The sequence below is a fragment of the Mangifera indica genome, chromosome 18 (assembly GCF_011075055.1).
Source record: "Mangifera indica cultivar Alphonso chromosome 18, CATAS_Mindica_2.1, whole genome shotgun sequence".
In the NCBI taxonomy this organism is placed as follows: Eukaryota; Viridiplantae; Streptophyta; class Magnoliopsida; order Sapindales; family Anacardiaceae; genus Mangifera; species Mangifera indica.
The window spans coordinates 2,977,017-2,999,657 of NC_058154.1; the positions used below are offsets into that span (position 1 = coordinate 2,977,017).

Below are 22,641 nucleotides of genomic sequence, written 5' to 3' on the forward strand. Positions count from 1 at the left end.
CCTTGAAAATTTTGAAATTTCAACTTTATTTTGTTGGTGGACAAACTGCCCAGACAGGGCAGAGGGCTTTCTTTCGATATGTGAAGAAAGATAAAAAAACTGAAACTTTGTCCTTGAAAGAGTGATTTCTTTAGGAGGAAAAATCTGAAGTTGATGGAAGAAACTGTCAGACTTTGTACGTAAGTGTCCCCTTCATATATCTACTTGTATTGTCATGCGTATTATTCTCAAGTTGGTCTCAAAGCCTGCAATTACGGATCTTAAGAAATTTAATTTCTATTTTCAGCAATTTGATACAGAACGAGCTTAACTGACCTGAGAGAGAAGAAATGAAGACCTTGAAATTATGCTCAACTACGTTTTTACTCTTTATGGAAATTACAGAAAGTTATATACATCTGGAGATATGGAAGCAATTATTATTGTTTCTGCTTAATCCGATTGTCTGTCAAATCAAACCAGATTTGCTTGAAGACCTTGATAATGAGTTCATGATATTCATCAGAATTCAATGAAAGATAACAAACCAATAAGTCTTCTAAATCCTTTGAAGCTCTGATGTTATTCTCCACAATCATCTCCACCATTGATTCTCTGAAGTCTTTTTGTGGATCTAATGATGATTTCACAACAGCAAAGCTCTCTGACAAACTCGATGAAGTAGAGCTCCTTCTCCCGTGAGCCTGAATCTTCCTACTTGCGATTCTCGGAGAATTTGTTCTCAAGCGTACACCTGGAGAATTTGCAAAAGATTTTCTCACTGGACTCATCTTTTGTTCTTTCACAACCTTAACTGACAGTGAGCCATGGGGGTTTGATTGTTGAAATTTAGCTGAACTTCTTTTATACTCGGATGGCTCAGAGGTCTGGTTGACGACCTTGGAAGGCTTGGTTATGATGGGAGGGAGTTCAAGTTCAGATAAACTATCAAACCCATCAAGATTTTTAGGCTCAAAAGAATTCTTATCCATATCAATAACGATATCTTTCGCATTACTATCAGAATCGGCTTTGCAGCCACAAGCCTTTGACCAGGCCACCATGCTATCAAAAGAGTCACCGGCAGCAACAACTTTGTCATAGCTGTAATCAGGAACACAATCTTCAAGAAGTTGTGGCTCAGTAGAACTGCTATCAAGCGATGAAGAAGAAAAGTCCGCCGGAGAATCAGACTTGGTCCAGATTGTGGCACGGCAGCTACAGCCAGCAGAAACGGATGAACTGATAATCTTAGGACCACACCTGGTGGTTCTTCTTTTGAGTCTTGTTTGTTTTGTTGATTTCCTTGGTGGGTCAGGGAAATGGATGTCCGAGGATTTTGTTTTTGTGGGAGAATTGTGGAATCTATCAGCTGGGATAATCTCCCTAGTGAAATGATGAGACTTCCTCGAATACTGATAATGGTGGTGGGGTTGTTTTGGTTTTGGTTTTGGCTTTGGTTTTGATAGTTGAGTTGTTGTTGTTGAAGCTGAAGTTGGCTGTTTTTGCTTCAAGAATTGTGAAAAGTTCAGGTTTTTGTCTCTGCCCAGACCTTTGAGCTTGTAAAACCAGGCATTGGGCATCATATCTGAAAACCTGAACTTGTAATTGCCCATCTCAAAGCACCCTTTAGAGACTCTCAAATGTGTTAAAAGACTTGGAATGATGAGATGTTGAATATATAGAAGACTCCTTACTATTGGACTCAAGTGTGGAAGACGTAAAGAGGGAGAGAGAGGGACTGGGGTTTCAGGTTTGTGGCCCACAATGCAAGAAAAAGTTACACAAAGGAAAAGAAAATGGCCCAGGTGGAAATGACTTTGCTTTTCCCGGTAAGGACACTTAATTCTTAGGAAATTTCCTGTGCTAACAATAATTATAATTTAGATTAATAAAATTAGATAATTAAATAGTTTAATTAAAATTCATAAATGAGTTTAACGTGATCAATAAAAATAAATTTATTATATCTTTAATAGGATCTAATGATAATTTATTTCTCTGAAAATCTAACACAAACAACTTTATACATTGAAAGTTAAGGTTTGAATAGAGAAAAATCTATCATTACAATACAAATGAATTTTATTAGCTCTATATGTTTTTAGGTACTCAATCAGTTACTCTAATAACTTTAACTCTTTAAGCTAATTTAATTTAGTATTTGAAAACTTATATGCGAGATGTTGTAGAGTAGATTGAATAAAGTTATGTACATCAATATTTCCACAATCAGATTGGACGTCAATCTGATAGAAATGATGGTTTAATCCAACTAGTGATGAGATTGGTTAACTATTTAAAAATAATATTCAAAATAATTTTGTGTGATTAATCATTAAATATATAATATAAATTATTTTAGCATCAAAATAAACTTAGTTTAATAGTATATATACTCAAAACTGATAAATAAAGTTTTGAGTTCCAATATTGAATTTAAAATTTTTTATTTGTTATACTAGTCAGGTTAAATCCGATTTTTTATCTAATTTAATCGGATAGTTCAATCAATTTAATCCAATTCACTTAAATTTAATTTTAAAAAAAGTTTTCAAATAAACCGAAACTATTTTGACTGAGAGGTCTCGATTATGTAAATTTATCTTACATTAATCAACTAAATTTGTTTTCCGATAATTACTACAATAAATATTCAATTAAAAGACAAAATATTTAACTTTAAGGGATGAATTTTTTACCTTTTTTTATGGAAATTTTTGTTACCTTTTTATGAAATTTGTTTAGTCCTTAAACAAAAATTTGATACCCATTAAGCCTTTATTAATCTGGAGGCCGAATCTCTACATGCTTGACCTCTGAGAATAAGCTCCTACGTCTCACCGAGTCCACTGTTCAGCCTGCATATTTATTAGCCTGGACTGTGTATCTTATAATTTTTTTCTTCAGAAACAGATGCATTTTGTTGCTGTAGAGTGATTAAAAGGAGGAAAATCTATGTTTTGGTGCTTTGACTCTTTGCTTTTGGCAAATATAAGCTCTTGCTTTTTGGATGAATTGCAAGCAGCTTGGTTGTTTGGTTTTTTTTTCATTCATGCTTTTAAGAAATCGTGGGTTAAGAAGAACATACTGAAAAAAAAGAAAAGTAGGACATAAGGTCAAACGAGATGTCTTTCGCATCTTTTCGGATTTTTGCGATTTGCAAAGTTCACTGGGACTCAAGCATTATACAGTCCAACAATGAAAATTGCCCATGGCCCATCGCTCCATACTTCTGCTTATGGAGATATTGAAACTATTTTTTGTCACTAAATAACATACATAATTTTAACTCTTACGTAAAATATGTTATAGTAGTGGTCTTTAGATTTGCAAAGTTCATCTGGGACTCAAGCATTATAGCAGTCCAACAATAAAAATTGCCATGGCCTATCGAGCCATACTTTTGCCAATGGAGATGTCGAAACTGTTTTTCATCACCTATTAACAGTGCTCATTGGATTTAGTCATATAGATTTCATTATCCACTGTAAAGAGAGTGATTAAGAGTGCGTGGTTGGATACTGTTTAATTCGAAGATATTTTGCTTTCAAGTTTAATCCGCACCTCTAAATATGTACTTCATATTTATAAGACAAAAAAGATAGAATTATATACATATAGTATATATAAATATGTCTAATTCAAATACGAGTCTAGAGATTTATAGATTTTCTAATTGTGTTAATTACAAAATAATTATATTGATAACATGACACGATTATTTTTTTTTTAAATAGGGTATAGAAAATAAATCACGTAGATGTTAGAGGATATTCATTCATATTAAGTTTTTTCCATTGTCTATAAATGATAAAATGTTTATCCTCATTCCTTGATGACTGAAAGATAACTGATATGTCTAATCGTTCTTTTTGTAATTTGTCGTTTGACGGAAAAGATAAGGCACAAAATGATAGAGGAATTTATTTTTTTTAAGTAACTAGAAAACTTTGATGCATGTGTGATGGCAAATACTTGCCGTTTCTTATCCGAATTCTGAACATCATCAATGAGTTAATGCAATTGAAAAAAGAGTCCCGCAGAAGCCAAGATCCTGATTTCGATATAGATGTTTATCTTTGACCCGACTGGCCACAAAGTTCATGAATATGGTATTTTTAAACTTTCAACTTCAGGTTCACCATAAATGACCAAAACTTGTTGGGTTTGCTAAAAAATAAAACCCCCTTTTGTTAGTTTTTTTAATTCCTTCTTCAATCCAATCAACTCCGGAAAATCTGGACCGGAGCTGCGACTTAACAGCTTAAACAAAAGCTGCTAGCTTGGTCAGTAGATGTTGGGACTTGTGGGTTATGGGCCTAGGGCTGGACCTTCGTCTCAAAAGCTGGCAGTTTGCATTAGCTTTATTTAGATTGAATTCAATTTAAACTTGAGTTGTAAGGATCAACTTGTTTTTTAAATCAAATCAAATTAAAGTTAGAGACAATTCGGTTTAGTCCAGCTCATAAGTTAGATAATGAGTCAATTCAATCCAAGCATGACTCGTAGCTCAATTCAAATTATGTCAATCAATTGGTAAAATTAAGCAACCCCGAAGTTCAAATCTTTTACGAATAAGTTCCTATATATGCAACACCCTCATACCATCATGCCTTAAAACAAGTGAAAATGAAGCTGCTCATGTTCTTCTTCTTAATTGGTGGCTGTTGTGTTGTAAACATGAGCCCTGGACTGGAGGAGGGTCCACTCATATCATTCCTAAAACTTGGATGGTCCAGTCTGAAAGTGAGAGATGGTCACCTGCCTGAATCATCCAATGATCAGAGCTGTGTCTGGTCTGGTCTACTTTCACGTGTTTAAGCTACAATCAACAAATTAAAAGGGGGACCAAGTTCATTGATCTCTTTGTCATGCTACATGATGTAGTCATTTATTAGGTACTTTGTTTTATGTTGAAGCTGAACAAACAATTAAACAATGGCAGGCAGGCAGACCGTAGCAGAAACCAGCCAATGCATCCGGTTGGTGAAGAATATTTTTCAAAGAAAGTGGGCGAATGAATGAATAGTCAAGAAATATTTAAGCCCATCAAGGCTTTAGAATGTTGTCCACCATGAACCATGACCCATATAATTTAATATAATTTTCTAATTACTTGTTCTATAGATTCGTATGAAGTTAATTCAGACTTGTATCACTCTATATGTAACTCGAATAAATCGAATTTAAACTGAAGATCTAGCTCACCAGCTCAGTTTGAGTTTATGGGTTAGCGTGCAGAGATGAAATGCTAGGAATGAAAACAGACCAACCAACAAAGTTTTTTGGTTCATTTGCTGGGACCAGATCATAGCACACTACTTTTGGGACGAGAATGAGCAACAAGGGCCTATAATTTTCAATCACTTTGTCTGGCATTGGTTGGCTCGTGATCTAGGTCGCCTAGATAATTAAAATCTGGAGACTGGAATCCTGATGGAACCTCAGTTTTTTTAAGAAAACCATTTAGACTCTGGCATGGGAAGCTTGGGACTTGGCAATAACACATGTGACTTGTTAATGTCAAAAATGTCCAAGAGTCAGACGGGCTTTTACAATAGAAATCCATTGTTTCCCTCTCCGTTACTAACATCTTTTAAGAACAAAATCATGTGGCCAAAGAAGACTAAAACTTATAATATAATGTCACTTTGAGTGGTCTATCATGTGTCGAGACAATGTCAATAGTGGTTTCATATGTGAGAATGATGTCAAATGCTCTCCTCAAGTCACTCAATTGAGGGTAGAGATTCTTGAACCAGTATAAAATCATTATCTTTTTCACGATACTTTTTTAAGATAAAACCATAAATTTTAGACAATATAAATCAGTAGTGTCTCTTTCTGTCGTGAAAAATCTTTTATAGGCGAAACCATAAACCCAACAAAGTCGACAATATCTCACAACTTTAAGTAACCTTCTATGTACGAATCAAATGCAACAACAACTTAACCTTTAAAATAAGTCTAGTATATTTAATTCTGCCGTCAAATAACTTTAAGTAACCTAACCTTTAAAATAAGTCTAGTATATTTAATTCCGCCATTAGAGCATAGAAACAAGCTTTTACTTAAAATAATTTAATTGCTGAGTCAGGAAGAAAGAATTTGAGATGATCAAAGCAGTTTATAAGAAAATCATATGGAGACTTTGAGAAAGCCGCTTTTGGGAAAAGTCAGCCTTTGAAGTTTCTGGGTTGGAGCCATGTTAGAGATGTTTACTTTGAAACAATCCGTGTTTTGACTACTTAAAACACGTTCACGTGTCGGCCAGCGGGTGCGTGGAGGTGAAGTATTCATTCGTCATGTGAATGTGCTGATTTGTGCGTTAACATCCCACTCAGACAAATCTTAACCAAAAAGAATTATACACGCTCCAAGTCTAAACTCCACAATTTCGGGAAACATTTCACAACGACTTCATTTAGAAGCCAGCATCAGAGCGGTTGGTTAAATCGGTCAGACTGGGGTGGCAACAGCTTTAGGTGATCTGGTCCGGTCCGACTGGGGAGGCGACTACTTTAGCTAACAGTCCAAGGGCCATATCAAACCGCGGTTCAATTAGGAAACTTGTGTTGGTTTGCAAATAAATCGTTAGTTTAGGATAGGAAATTTGTAATCGGAAAAGTTACAGTCTATGCTAGAAGCAAATGAAATGATGAATCAGATATAAGAAATAATGAGACTGACACCACAAAAGAGATAAAAAAGACAACTTTGTCACCAAAATGAACCAAAAGGAGATTGTCGACAAACAGAAAACCATAAAAACTAGTGTGTGCTTAGGTTTTTCGACCCTCCTTTTCATACACAGCTCTCCTAAACCCTTGGAAAAAACAAAAGATTCTATATCAACTCTAAACCGTTTACCAGTCCAACCCTTGATTGACTCGACTACCCCGATCACTGGATCAATGTTAGGTCATAATGCAAACGCCATGAATAAATCAAATAAACCAAAGCTCTAAAAATCTTAAGAAATATGTACAAATTTCAATCCGAACAAAGAATGTATTTGACATATGAAAGAATGATATTGTTACACTGGCAAACGAACCAACTAAATTGATTTTTCCAAGCATTCCCAATCAACAAACAAATTTATCAACTCATTCTAGCCCACTACTCTGTTAGCTAGGCAATAGAACTGTTGAAGAACTCATTGTTGTGGTACTGATTACAGAAGAAGTACATACATCCAACCCTGCAGCCCATCTTCTGAGTACTCTCAAGATCGTCGCCGCCTTTCTTCGAGCTCTTGAAGTTCCTGTTTCCAGCAATTCCCAAATAATTCTCTCGATTCCGGGCATTACTGCAAGCTCCGACACCATTGCTGATCCTCCTCTTCTACAAATTGTCACAAGTGTAGCCGCTGCACTCTCCCTTGTTGTATCAGATCCTTCCCTTAACAAAAACCCCAATTTCTTAATCAAATTGTAAGCTTGAGCAGTCGCCGCCAACCCACCTCTCCTCACCACCGCTTCTAGTATTGTTACCGACACTTCCGGCAACACGTTAACCACTTCACTTATCATCTCTACAATTCCGCCTTCAACTAACCTCGCGACCGTCTCTCTGTCTCCCGCCAAATTCAATATTGCCACCAAAGCATCCCTCTTGGAACTCGTGGGTCCATTCTTTGCCAAGTCCATCAAACCCATTATGACACGTGTCTTTCTCCCAAGTCTCTTTCTGTGCGCGTGTACGCCTGATAAGCTGAATATAGTAGCCGCTGCATTGCCTTTCGCTTCCCATGTGGCGCCTGATCTCAACACCTCGATTACTCCATTTAATGTGTCGTCCGTTTCCATGATTCTTGTTTTGTTTGCTTCAAGAATGGACAAGTTAAGGATCGTTGTAACGGCATTGATTTGGAGGTTTGGAAGATCCGAACCTACATCCGAACCTAGGTACCTCCCAAGTAAAGGAATGGCCCCCGCTTCGGCTATGCAGGCGCGGCTGTCGGAGTCGGATTTGGCAAGCACACGGAGTTCATAAACTATATCATTTGCTGCCTGAACTGACTGAGAAGTTGACAATTTATTAACCAAAAAGGACGCCGTCATCTTGGTAGCTTCTAAAGCCGCCTTGTTTGTGATAACTCCGTTAACTTTCTCGTTACTCGACTCGTATTCGAAAGGGATTCTCTGCTCGCGACACCACATAGCTATCAAATTCTTCAAAGAACTGTTGGGTATCAAATTCGTGTGGGCCAGGGTCTGACCTGTCTTTGGACACGTGTTGTGTCCTGATTCAATCCAAACATTAATCGACTCGCGATCATACGTCTGTCCAGTTGCCACGACAACCGGGTCCTTCATCAGCTCAAGACTTATCGGACAACGAAAATCCGCCGGAACATTCGCCTCCGACGCCGATTTTTTTCTCCGAAGCCGAATTGCATCCGATTTTTGACTTGACTCGCCGAAAAGAACGCATTTCGAGTAGCGAACGAGTCCGATTAATGCAACAATAAGATGTTTTGATTTTTGATCGTTTTGATTCTGAATTTCGGCTTCAAGACTCTCAATTTCTTCTCTGCAACTCAACGCGTCGCGTAAACCTAAGCTTTGGAAAATTAGATTGAGTTTTGAATGATCTGGAACGATCTCTCTCTTGATTTCGTCGAGCATCGTTAAAACCTTTAGCCGTAGATCACCATCTCTCGGATCTAGAGAAAAGGATTTGCTACGAGAAGAACATTGCTTTCTAATCAAAACGGCGACGTCTTCAACATCTTGGCTCAACTCCAGCTCTTTCAAACGCAAAATATCCAACAGAGTCGATAAATTCATGGTCACCTCGCGAAAACTATTAGCCACCATTTCGATTTGCAGAAGCAGCCACATCCTGCTCCCGTTCCAACAATCTTCAATCAACATCTTCATTCGTTGCAAAACTATGTACATTTCTTCAAAGCAGAGAAGAGAAGAAGACGAAAACGCAGAAACCCGATTTCCCAGAAGCTCTTCGAATAAGACAGCCAACAGCTTTGCCTTGCGTATGATAAAAACAGAGTTCCTTTTTAGAAGAAACTCGGGAGGTTTGAGAGATGAGATTTCTTGAGATAAAACATAAAGAGATTGAACGAGTTTACGCCCTGACAATTTCGGAGATATGAATGCTCCGGCCGACGGCCGTCGTTTTCTCGGTGGGAAAACCCTCGGAGAAACACCCATGACTGAAAAAGAAACAGCAATTGGGATACGCAGGAATTTGTATAAGTTAAAGAGTTGAGAAAATAAGGAATATATAATAAAATTGGAAAAAGAAGGAAAAGATTAGATAGAATTGATGGTTTTTGACTGTGAAGAGGTTGTTTTCGTTTCCAGAAAAAAATAAAACATTCAGCAGGACATTTAAACAGGCGAAATGGCAGGCGGTTCACGAAGTAGGAAAAGTTCAAGTTTTGTTCTGATAGGAAAACGTCAACCGTTGGATGCATTCCACCAAACGGAAGGTGAAGTAGCATTTACCAGGCGGCAGCTGGTACAACGTTTATTAGCAAGTAAAAATAAAGATTGAAAAAAAAAAAAAAAAGAAGCCGGTAAGAGGTCTCGGGCAGGGTGCACCAAAGCACGAGTTAAATTTGCTTTTCTTTCTAATAATACTATTTATTATTTAATAATATTATTTATTTTAAAGAATAATAATTAATAATTAATAATTTTTTGACTAAATCTCTTATCTCTTATCTCTTGTCTCTTATCTCAAGCATGATCAATATGATTATGAATTTGAAACCAATCTAAGTTAATATTAAGGTTAGATTTTTATTTTCAATTTAATACAAAGATTTAAGTGATAATTTTTGAAATTGGTGGAAGGATATAAAATTTCATTATATTTACAAGTGTAAATTATATTTTTTATATATAAAATATATATTTTTTTAATAAAAAATTAAAAGAAATATATTTCATAATAAAAAATAACATTTAATTTTTGATAAAATATGAAAAATGTCATTAATCGGCATCAAATGTGATGATTCATCATTTGAGTATAATTCCAATGAAAATTGTTCTCTCCTAATTAAAGGCTAACAAAAAATTAAAAAAAAATGAATCGATAAATAGTGAATAAGAGTGAATTCGAATTAAATCAGGATAAATAAATTAAATTCAAATTTATTTTTTCGTGATATTATTTATTTTTTGATAATATTATTTATCTAATTAATAATATTTTAATAATATTATATAATAATTTAAGCTTGAGGTACGCTTTGATTCAGTTTAAATGGACTCCACCCAAGCTCTTTATCATTAAAAAAAAAGACAAAACAAAACAGAGGCTTAGTCATGTTGATTTAGTTCATATGTAAACACTGGGTAAAACTTGTTGAGCGGAGGGAATTGTTCTGGTCGTCATGCCAATTTAAATATTCATGCATTATTTCTGCTTTCTTATTTTAATTTATTTGATAAAATTATAATCCACGGGCAATAATTGGAGTTGGAACTTGGAATGGGTTGCTGATGCATGCAAGCACACCTGACAAGACAAGACAAGACAAGACAAGAATTGGTTGTGTCCTGTAGACGAAGAAGAAGTTTCTCTGACGAATGCGTCTCATCGTCTCTAGACATTTGCTTGAACGGATAGAGTCTCCACATAAGAATTGGCGGCTGCTGCTGCTGCTGATGTGGATATTTCTTCAGTGGATAGACATAATTTGTGATGCGCCCCTTGTTTTCTCGTACATTTTTCCCTTACAATGGTAATATATAAGGGAGTATTTTTCTCTTAAATTTTGATATGGTGTTTATAAGTTTAATTATTATATTTTAAATTTATTTATTTAATAAATATGAATGAGCCCATATTAGAAAACCAAAATTGCATAATAAATAAATAATATTTCATATACAAAAATTAGATATTAACATATATAAATTAACTGATATATTATAAAATGATTAAATAATTTTAAATTAAAATTAAAGTAAATAATAAATTATTTAATAAATTAGTATATTTATATACGGTAATAACCGTTGTTATAGAATCCAATTTTTACCTAATAATTTTTTGAGATGTGTTACAAAAATTTATCATAACTCTTCTCTTATAAGAAGAACCTTTTAGATGATCCAATAGACATAAACTCCCTATTTGTCCCAATGTTTTATATAGATAATAATTTATAGAATTATATTTTTTTCTGTATCATGAGATTAAGACTTTTTTTTTATTTTAATTGTTTTACTAAAATCAAATAAATAATTATTACTCTTTAAAAATGATATATTCTAATCTCTATAAGTATGGGTATTTTGATTAATTTTATTTTTTATAAAATTTTAAACAAAATCTATTCATTATAATTAGATAATAAGTTAAATCGATCGATTCTTGATTAAACCGATTAAACTATAAACCAATAAGATAATCAGTTTGATCGCTAATCCGATTTTAAAAATATTGTAAAAAAAAAACATTTAGAGGGCGCCAAAAATTGTAAATTATCACCTGATTCATATGTTAAGTCGATGAATGTCTATCACATGTTCCTGTTTCATTTTCTTTTTTATCAACCACACAAACCCTAGTTATGACACCATCAACACTGGCTCTAACGAGAAGTCTTGCATGATCTGATTTTTCTTGATTTGCGTTGTGTGGCCATGAAATTTTTGAGACTTTCTCTGCAACAATTCTGCAGAAACCTTTTTCATCGTTATAAATTGAGAAAATTAATCCGATTATTGTAATCCATTCCCTTCATCTCTCTCTCTCTCTCTCTCTCTCTTTCTGTAACTATGGATTTCGTCCACATGGGTCTCTCTCTTGATGTTACTTTCTCAAATTCTCTATACTCTCTATACGTGGTTCTTAAGCAGCAGAAAAAGGGACCACTCACATGAACAAATCTTCAAGATTTGTCCTTTTCTTAGTAGTGCTAGATCAATTTCCAACATATGATAGTGTTGCAGGAAGTACATTTTAATGCCCTGAACATGAAGAACTCTCTTTCTCCGTCTGCCATCAGAAGATGGTTGGCGGATGTTTTTTCGGATAAAAAAAAGGATAAAGGACTATTTTTTACCCAAATTTTATTGTAAAAATAAATATACATTTATAAAATTTTAAAAATTTAAATATTTATTTATAAGTCAATTTTTGTAAAAATTTTCAGTTATAAAAAAAAATAAAATCATTATTTAAATAATAATATTAAAAATATATATAATTTATTATATTTTCTTCCTTAGATTTTAAAAGCTAATTTTATCTCTATCTAAAGTTTTTTAACTTTAAAAAGTTACATTCCCCTCTCTCCCAAACTTAGGGTTTCTATGTTTTTCTTATTTTAGTCACCTCCCAAACTTTTGAAAACTTCACTTTTACCCCCTCTTCAACTTCAGATTGCTCTAGCTACCTCTCCCTCCGTCAACCTTTGCTTCTTTCCAATGCTCAATCTATGTTCCAACGACAACGCAATGCGATGTCCTAGAGATACACCGTTGAACGAAGAGATCCAAAGGTGTGTCTTTGTTGCACCCGATGCGTCGACCAACCATTTTGATAGTGAGAGATGAATGGTTGAACAAAGGAAAAACGTAGTCACTGAAGACGGGTGGTGGCCGGAGAAAGGAGAGAAAAGAACCAAGTGTGAGGGGAAATTGACACTTGTCAAAATTGGAAATGTTTAGGCATAAGTGAAGTTGTTAGTTTCTAAAATCTTGAAGGGGAGATTAAATACAATTATATATTTTTAAATGTTATTATTAAAATGATGATTTTGCTCTTAACTATAACAAAAAATTTTAACAAAAATTGGTTCATGGATGAGTGTTTAAGTTTTTAAACTCTGCATTCGTGTCTTTATATTTGCTTTAAAGCTTGGGTGGGAAATAATCCTTTGGCCATAAAAAAAAATGATAGCTTTGGAGTCCAGATTCCAATTGATACTGTTCAAACAATGGCTTGTGAGAATATAAGTCGAAGATTTTTTTCACAATAATATAAGCAAAACCATTTTAGGATCTTGGTGGTTTCTCAATTGTAATGTAAATAAAATATTGAAAAAAATGAAGCGTTTGCTCTTTATTATATCAGTTGAAGATTTCTACGTTTTAGGTTGTTTCAATTGATCTTACACGTGATTCTACAAATTTTTTTATTACGGTTTGAATTTGGAAATTTAATTTGTTTTGTATAAAGTAAGGTCGGATCCAATGACGGAACAAAGATTTTTGTCAAAAAAGAATCTTTCTATAAGGATGGATTTGAGTCGAGCTAACGTAACCTTAAATCTATATTCGATTCAAATAAATCGAATTTAAATTGAAACCTCAACTTAGCTTAAGTTTAGCTCATTTGCTCCTCTAAAAACATTGTTCAATTAGTTACAATATTAATCATCCCTTCGGCAATATTGTTCATTCTATCAATAATACTATTCATTTCATCGAAAATCCTTCAATGACATTATGCATTTGCTCGAATGAGCTCAAACTTATATGCAAAACATCATGTAAGCTCACATAAAAAGGAATAGAAAGATATACACTTTAATTTTATTAATAGGTTATTCCCAAACAATTTGTTCTCAATCGAGCATTATATAACCGATTTAACTTATTTAAAGCAAACATTTGGCCACAAAATTGAAATAAAACACGTAAAGTTTAAAAATACAAGTGTTTAAATTAGAGGTATATTTGCATATAACACAATTTTCTTTTTCATTATTAAAAGTATTTAATGATATCTTCATTATTAATTACAGCAAAAACTTTCCTATCAATATAAATAACCAAACATTCGTATATCCAATTTTTATCTACTTAATTGGACAAACTAGTTTTTACAAGATTCGTTGCAAATAATACCCTTTAAACTATTACAATAATCAGTTAGTAACAGACGAAACTAATGTTAACTTAATAAAACTTTGTTATGTGAAACATCCTTATTTAATTCAACAATTTTTTTAACAATCTCGATGATTTCTTCAACATAAAATACATTAATGTAAAAACTGCAACCTTACAAATTAGAGACTCTACTGTTAGCTTGATAGAATCTTAGGTTGTAGACAAAAAGCAACACTAAAGTTCACAAATCACACTTGGAGGACAATTGGGTAATTCTCAAATTGCAAAGATCATCTTTTTATGAATGAGTTTAGATTATATATTCTGAAAGGAAACATGCTAAAAGAGGAAATGACCAATGAGTTGCAGCCTACACATTTTGGGACAAAGATGAGCCTAAACTAATAACTTTCTTTTTAAAAAAAAAAAAAAATCTAAGGAAAGGCCTAAACCAACTCTAAAAGGGGTTGATTTCACTCTTAGTTGGATCCAAATTGAGCCAACTCAAACTTGGTTTAGTGTTTGACTCAAACAAGTCTGAACTTAAGCTTGAGAACCTCGACTCTACTTCAACTTTTCTTTTTTTTTTTTTTGAAATTCTTTTTCTTGATCTTTTACACTCTTTTATTCATTTTTTTTTTATAGTTTTTTGAAGACTGTTTTAACCATTCATCACTAATTCAACTATCTTAAATAGAGCAAACTCTACTAATGAAAAAAAAATATATTTTTATTTTATTTTTTAAAATTATCAAATAACTTAAAATTAATAAAAATATTAAAAAATCCTTCAAAATTAAAATTACGATAGAATATTGTGCAATTTTCTTTCACTCACACACTTTTCTTGGAAATCTTAACAATCGATGATCTCACTATTGTTAGTCCCCACCACCCTTGACTCATTATAATATAAGTTGTCATTAATAATACCCATCACTCAAAGTGTTGATCGAGTAAAAGTTATAATTGACGACAACCTTCACCCAAGGTTTAATTTGTATTAAAGGTGTTTATGACATTTAGGTATACAGATGATGTATCATCATATTATTAAATTTTACTTTATTATTAATTTAAAATCACATACTCACATGATGACATATTATTTATACATTCAATTGTGTACTTAAAAGTGTACACATTTAGTTTTATTGATTATGATTAATCTTGTTTGTCCCAAATTTGTGTCACAAAATTTGAGATACATACACTAATATTTTGTTTAGAAAAATAAATTTAAGGATATGCAACACCGTTAGAAATGGTTTAAAATCGAAAAAACAGATGGGACGATTCGGCCGCTCCAACCAAGACTCAAGGCCAAGCCTGCCTAGTTTTTAATGTGAGGGCAAATTTTCCATATATATATATATAAAGGTTGAATTTTTTTAGACAAAACGATTATTTTTCACCTAAAGGTTGATAAAACGAAATATTTACATCATTTAAATTTGAAAATAGTATTTTCTCACTTAAATATCAAAGTCATTCATTAGTTTTAATAGACAAAAGGTATTTGCGTAATTTTGTCTAAATAATATAGTAGGAGTGTAATTATCTACCACTTTGTCTCTGAGATATAAAATATTACAATAACACTTCTGTCGAATGTAATTGCAAAAGTATTATAGGAGTGTAAATACTTTTTTTAACTTAGTGGGGTAAATCGGTATTTACTCTATTTTGTTTCGAAAAAATCATATTCATCTCATATATTTTGAAAATATAATTTAGTGTGTGTCACTCAATACTTTGGGGGTTTAATTGTGTTTTTGAAATCATTAAGAGACATAAAATTCTAAAAATTTTAGAAACATCCAAACATTTTTTAATTTACCACCCTCTGAAAATTTTTATTAACACCCTTAAAATTTTTAAAATTTATAGTTTGCTCTCAAACATACAATTATAGATCATTGAAATCTATATTTACGTTTAACTAATAATTTTTTTATTATTTTTAATTAAAATCAAAATAAATTATGGATACAAAAATAATTTAATGAAAATTTGGGATAAGTGTTACGTAGTTTGAGTTTTTTTTTGGGGGTCTTTTCAACAATTTTTAAAAAAGTATAATAAATTCTTTTACAAATTTAATATATGATGGCAAAATTACAATTTTTAAGTTAAAGAGTGAGAATATATCATTTCATCCAACCTTGGGTAGGAAATAGTCATTTGACCTTTTTTTAATTTACCCTTCTTTATTTCATGAGGAAAATTTAAGATATATGTATGCGATCTTATAGAGTTTGCTTTTGTGTTAAAGTAACTTTGATTATAAATTTGATGATTATTTATATAAAAAGTGTTTAAATGTTATTTCAATATTGATTTAAATCGGTTTAAGGGTAAAATAACAATTTTATTATCTAATAATTTGGAAAAAAAATTTTTTTAAATGACATTTGTATGATTAGGCCCAAATATTTTAAATTTGACAATTTAATATTTAAAAATATTTGAAAATTAATAAATCAATCTCTAAAATCTTTCGAAAACCCTATCAAGGCACCATCCTTCAAAAATTATCTTATTCACCCCTATATTGTGAAAATACTATTATGACCCCAATAGTTTGTAATACAACTTTTATACCTCTAATTGTTTAGTTATGTTAAGTTCTTTACGAATGTAATTATTAATTTTTAAACTATCGAGGGACAACTTAAAAATTTAGAAACTTTCAAAAACACTTATAAACTTTCTTTTGAATTACCAAAACCCCTTAAAATTATCATATTAACCCATCTATTTTGAAAATTTTAATATGACCCAAATAATTTGTAATATGATATTTATACCCTTAATTTGTAATGTTTTATTCAATTTATTAGTGAATTATTATTTTTAAAACTATTGAATGACATATTAAAACTTTAAAATTTTCAAAAATTATGTTTGCCCTAAACATATAACCATGTATCATTGGCACTTCTATTTATACTTTTATTAATACAGTTACTATTATCACTTATTATCATTATTGGTCTAAAATTGGAATGATAGAAAGAAGGGGATGAGGGTAAAGGAAAGGAAAATAATGGGTTATTATGTAATTTACATATTTGAAAGGCTTCTTCTTAATTTTTATCAATTTGGGGTTATATGATGATTTTGAAAATTCAAAAATAGAATAGTCAAAATAAAATGGTAATTCAACTCCTAACTTCTTTCATTAACAAAATTAGATTTTGAGCAAGATATTATTATTTATCCCAATTAAAAGTAGAATAGTGTTTTTAGGTCAAAGCTTGGGTTGGAACTGTTATTTACTCTTATGTTGAGTTTGGTTTCAGTAAATTTTTATTATCAAAAATAAAAAATTATAAAAAAATTGATTACTTAGAAAATTACAAAATATAAATAGTTGCCAAATTTTGATAAAATTATAAATGATTATTGTATTTGGTTAAACTTACATTTGTTTTGCTTATTTTTTAAATATTTTTTATCTTAATAATTTATTAGGACATTTTTTATGTTGTCAAATTATATAAATTATTTTTTAAAATTGTAATCTTAATGTCAATATTTTTTTTGTTACCTTTTTGGCAGTATATTATTTTAAGTATTCATGGTGTTAATTGATATTTTAATTAAAAAATATGTGTATTTTTATGTTTAAAATTTTGATAATTAATAATAAAATTAAGATTACTTTGATAGTTATCAAAATATTTTATTATTGATCAAAATAATTTTAATAATAAAATTTAGATTATCAAGATAATCTAGAGTATCCAAAACCATACCCTCTTAGAATGTGTTTAGTTATTATTTTATTATAAAGAATGAAATATTCTCACAAAAATAAGTTATCTAGAAAATTATTGATATAAATTATTACTATATTTGATAAAAATATATATGTATAAATAATTATTGTATTTAATTAGATGTAATAAAAAATTACTCTTATATTATTTCATTTAAATATCTTTGGTTATAATTATTATTAAAATATTTTTACTTGTTATATTAACTAAAAATAAGGAATTTTTTTAAATATTAATAAGTAAAAATAAAAATATAATAAATTAATATTATTTGTTATACTCTTTTTAATGTTTAAAGTGGAATTAAAAAACAAATTATCTCTTTTTTGATGTATCATATTTATCATTTATCAAACAAATAAAATAATTATAAATAATAAAAAATAAATTATCTTAATAATCTTTTAGCCAAAAGACTTTTTCCCACCCAAGGTTTGATGGAATCTTAAAGTCATACCCACTAATTTTCAAAAACTTAAAGTCTCACCGATGCCTTCATTTTTGTTAAAATTTTTAAGTATGTTAAGAGTAAAATCGTTATGTTAATAATATTATTAAAAATATATATAATTTATTATTTTTTTCTTAGATTTTAAAAACTAACATCTTTACCTTTGTCTAAAATTTTTCAGTTTTGAAAAGTCATATTTTTTCCATCTAGGGTTTCCATCTTTTTACTATTTCAGTGCCCCAAAACTTTTAAAAACTTTAGTTTCACTCCCTCTTGAACTTCAATTTTTATTGTCCTCTTCATCTGTCTCTAATGTCCTCTTTTGCCTGAGTTAACGATTGCCTTGACCCATAAACCATTGCTTCATTTTTATACATGAACGAAGATTTGGATGCCGGTATTTAAAAATGCCTAGACAAAAGCAAAGGGCGACAAACATCTTCGTGAAAAAAGATCTAAACATCAGTATCAGAAAATGTCTTAACAAGAACTCATAGATAAGATTTAAAACTAAAAAACTTTAGTTAGAAATACAATTGTTATCAGAAAATCTTCTAACTAAATTTAAAAATTTTAGTTAGAAGTATAATTTTTAGTTTTTAAAACTTAAGCAAAAATTAATGAATTATATATATATTTAATAATTATTAAAATAACAATTTTACCTCTAACCTGAACTAAAAATTTTAATAAAAATTAAATCATAGATAAGATTTTGAATTTTTAAAAGTTTATGGGTATGAATATGAGTACATAAAACCTTGGGTGGGAAAATTAATTGGGCCTAATCTTTTTGACCATTATAAACTGTCCCTTGTAATTAAATGATTAGAATGCGTTTGTACTTTTTAAATGTTGGCACTAAATTTTTCAGAATCTTTCATGTCGACTAATGATGTGATACGGCAATTCCCGAGGAATTAAAAAATATACTTACTTAACAACAAAGTAATGCGTTGAAATTTTCTATATAATTTTATAAACAAATTATAATTTATCTTTTTTATAATGAAATATTAATTTATTTTTAATTTTTAATTATTAAATTATATAATAATACTGTAATTAAAATTGATGGACACACCTGGCTCTGATGTCACTTTCCATTTATAATTTAGTGTCATTAACATTTTGCCAAATATTTTGTTCGCTCTTTGAATGGAGCACAGCAACAGATCATATTTCTATCTAAAGCATGACTCGGATAATTAAGGATACCAAGGTAAAATATTAATTTTCTTTTAGTGTAATGTTAAGTATTCAAAATAAAAAATAAATATATATAAATGAAATAACAAATAAGATAGAGATAGAGAATTATCGTAAAAATTTTAAAAAGTTATTATATAAATCAAAATTTTTTTTTTTAAAAAAAAAAAAGTCCGAATCCAAAATGTGGCCTCACACGCTACCAAGGACCTTCCCACTTCATTGGTGCTCCCATTGTGAAGAGTTCCTTAAGTCTATTGGGCAAGCGATCGACAAAGAATGATCGTAGTTAAGCTTATGAAAAGAATGATGGAGAGAAGTTCTATAATTTGGGTTTAAATTTTTATCATATTTATAAAATTTTAACTTATTTGATATAGTTTTTGTGAGTTTAATTATTATATCCAAGATTTATCAATCTAACTAATATAAGCGAGGTTTCTTAGAATTTACTGAAGACATAAAAGAATACAAAATTATATAGATTGTTAATAGTATAATCGAGAAATTCAAAGCCTAGACCAAGTTGATAATTGTTGTTGGGGAAAACGCAAAAGTGTTGACGAAAATGAGAAATAATAAAATTATATATATATATATATATATTAAATGCATAAATAGATATATATTTATATGTATTATTATGTGATTAAAAATATTTTAAATTAAAAGTATAATAATATCAAATTATATAATAACATATATAAATATATATATTTATGTACTTAAAATATATACATATAATATTATTCTTCATAATAAATAATGTAGTATGAGATAATTTAATAATTTTACTCATTCACTCATTTATCAGATTAAAAAATGTTAATTACCCTTATAGTTAAATCTTCCTTTTCATATTGACGAAATTGCCCCTTCTAAGTCACTCGGCCCGTCTCATTTTGTCCTACTTAAATACGTAGTTCCCCCCAAGTTCCCAACCCAACCGGCATCCCTTCCCAATGTAAATTTCCACTCGGTCTCCCCTTCTACCTCTCCAGAGTCGATAATCACAGCTCCTTCTTCAAACCCAGATGCCAATTTGTCTTTTTGAATCAGTTCGAGCCGGGAGCATGCAAATTTTAGTTAATTTCAATAGGATGATCGAGGAATCTGTGAGGTAAATATCCTTTTAAGCGTAAAGATCAGCCCCAGTTTCAGTCATGGACGAGATAACGACGGATACCTACGACGAGGTTTCACCAGATATTGAGTTGTTCGGGAAGTACGAGCTGGGGAAGTTGATCGGAATCGGAGCATTTGCGAAAGTTTATCACGCCCGGAATATGCGAACGGGACAAAGTGTGGCCATTAAGGCCGTTAGTAAACAGAAGATCGTTAAGGGAGGGTTGACGGCGCACATTAAGAGGGAGATCTCTATCATGCACCGGTTGCGCCACACTCACATCGTGAAATTGGTTGAAGTCATGGCGACGAAAGCCAAGATCTATTTCGTGATGGAGTTCGCCAAGGGTGGAGAGCTCTTCACTAAGATTTCCAAAGGAAGGTTTAGCGAAGAACTCAGCCGTCGATATTTTCACCAACTAATCTCGGCCGTCGGTTATTGTCACTCACAAGGAGTATTTCACCGCGATTTGAAACCCGAGAATCTCCTGCTCGACGAAAACTGCGATTTAAAAGTTTCGGATTTCGGACTCAGCGCCGTTAAGGATCAGATCCGACCCGACGGTTTACTTCACACTCTGTGCGGCACTCCTGCTTACGTGGCACCAGAGATTTTAGCGAAGAAAGGTTACGATGGTGCGAAGGTAGATATCTGGTCATGCGGCGTCATATTATTTGTTCTCAACGCGGGCTATCTACCGTTCAATGATTCTAATCTAATGGCTATGTATCGAAAGATTTACAAAGGCGAGTTTCGGTGCCCAAAGTGGACGTCTCCTGATCTGAAACGTTTCTTACACCGGCTTCTCGATACGAACCCCGATACTAGAATCTCAATTGATGAAATTGTCCAAGATCCGTGGTTCAAACAAGGTTACAAGGAGAAAATATCTCCGGATTTTGATGTTAAAGACTTGGGAAATAATCAGAACGAAAAAGGTTTAAATGCTTTTGACATTATCTCCTTCTCCTCCGGCTTCAACCTGAGCGGTCTTTTCTCTGATTACTACGATATTTCGGCCAGTGATGAGAGGTTTTTATCGGCGGAAAAACCCGATAAAATAATAGAGAGAATTGAGGAGGTGGCTAAGAGGAAGGATGAGAAAATGGTGATTGTGAAGAAAAAATGGGGGGCAAAGTTTGTGGGACAGAATGGTAATTTCGTTTTGGTTATAGAGATTTACCGGTTAACGGATGAGTTAGTGGTTGTGGATACCAAAACGACGGAAAGAGAGGTTGGGCCTAGCCGTGAAATCTGGAGAGAGAAGGTGAGACCGGAGCTGTTGGCAATGATTTATCAACCGGGAGAGACAGTTGCCGATGATGCCTAGATGCATGCAGCTCGTGTCCGTGGCGTGGCTCTGTAAATCATTGTATTCGATAAATTAGCAATTGATATGTGTAAATTATGTTTTTGAAATTTAAATTAAAAAGAAAAATCTTTTTAATTCTAATTTTTAAATATTATTCATGAAAGACACAAGTCCTCACTTTCCTCATCTCAAAGTGAAGTGAGAGTTTGGAATTTATCCTGGTAGACTCATTGAGCCCGATAATGGTGGTGCCCATTAAATTATAAAATGGATTGACAAGTTCGTCCACGTCCTTATCGTATATCCACAATAAAAGCTGGATTCTCGCGAAGTCCAGGGCGAAAATTGATTGATTTGAGTTGAACTGGAACATATTATAGTTTGTTTAAATTGAATTTAAATTAGTTTAAAAATATTATTAAAAAATGGATAACATTTCCACAGGATGATGAATAGTCTTGGCAAAAGGAGATTCAAACTATATTCAATTCAAATGATCAACAAAAATTTTAATTCAAATTGAATTAATTGAATTCGATTAATTTAAATAATATAATTATTTTTTATTTTAAAATTATTTAATTAAATAATATAATATCAATTTATACATAAAAATTTATAAAATTTATCCGTATAAGAAGTAAAACTGTATGATCTACTCCCAACGTTTCAAAATAAAAGTGGTTTTCAGTTTTTTTTCCAAAATAATTATCGTTTTGAAGCAAAGAAGAAAACTTAATTACTTTATTTCCTTGGGAATTTAATCATAAATGAAAAGGCAATATTACGTCATCTCACTAAATACATTTGAAAGGTTCAATTAGTCAAAATTTACTTTATGATTTGGAGAGTGAATGATAGGGATGGGAGGGGAGGGGCTATACACTTTATTCTTCATCCTTATCCATAGATATGGGATACCAACATTTTGTTTTTGATCTATTTATAAA

At 31.5% G+C, this 22,641-nt stretch overlaps 3 protein-coding genes across 3 annotated transcripts; 1 reads left to right on the top strand and 2 right to left on the bottom strand.

The window, feature by feature from the left end:
• Positions 1-258: 258 nt before the first annotated feature.
• On the bottom strand, positions 259-1,778 carry LOC123202271 (transcription repressor OFP1-like). Its single transcript, XM_044618096.1, has one exon. It carries the CDS (start codon positions 1,593-1,595, stop codon positions 420-422), a length of 1,176 nt encoding a protein of 391 aa, XP_044474031.1. The 5' UTR covers positions 1,596-1,778; the 3' UTR covers positions 259-419.
• A 5,195-nt stretch (positions 1,779-6,973) lies between these two features.
• LOC123202309 (U-box domain-containing protein 16-like) lies at positions 6,974-9,514 on the bottom strand. Its single transcript, XM_044618169.1, has one exon. It carries the CDS (start codon positions 9,159-9,161, stop codon positions 7,113-7,115), a length of 2,049 nt encoding a protein of 682 aa, XP_044474104.1. The 5' UTR covers positions 9,162-9,514; the 3' UTR covers positions 6,974-7,112.
• Positions 9,515-20,176: 10,662 nt separating this feature from the next.
• Positions 20,177-21,842, top strand: LOC123201260 (CBL-interacting serine/threonine-protein kinase 14-like). Its single transcript, XM_044616675.1, has one exon. The coding sequence runs from the start codon at positions 20,417-20,419 to the stop codon at positions 21,707-21,709; it is 1,293 nt and encodes a 430-aa protein (XP_044472610.1). The 5' UTR covers positions 20,177-20,416; the 3' UTR covers positions 21,710-21,842.
• The last annotated feature ends 799 nt before the right edge of the window (positions 21,843-22,641 follow it).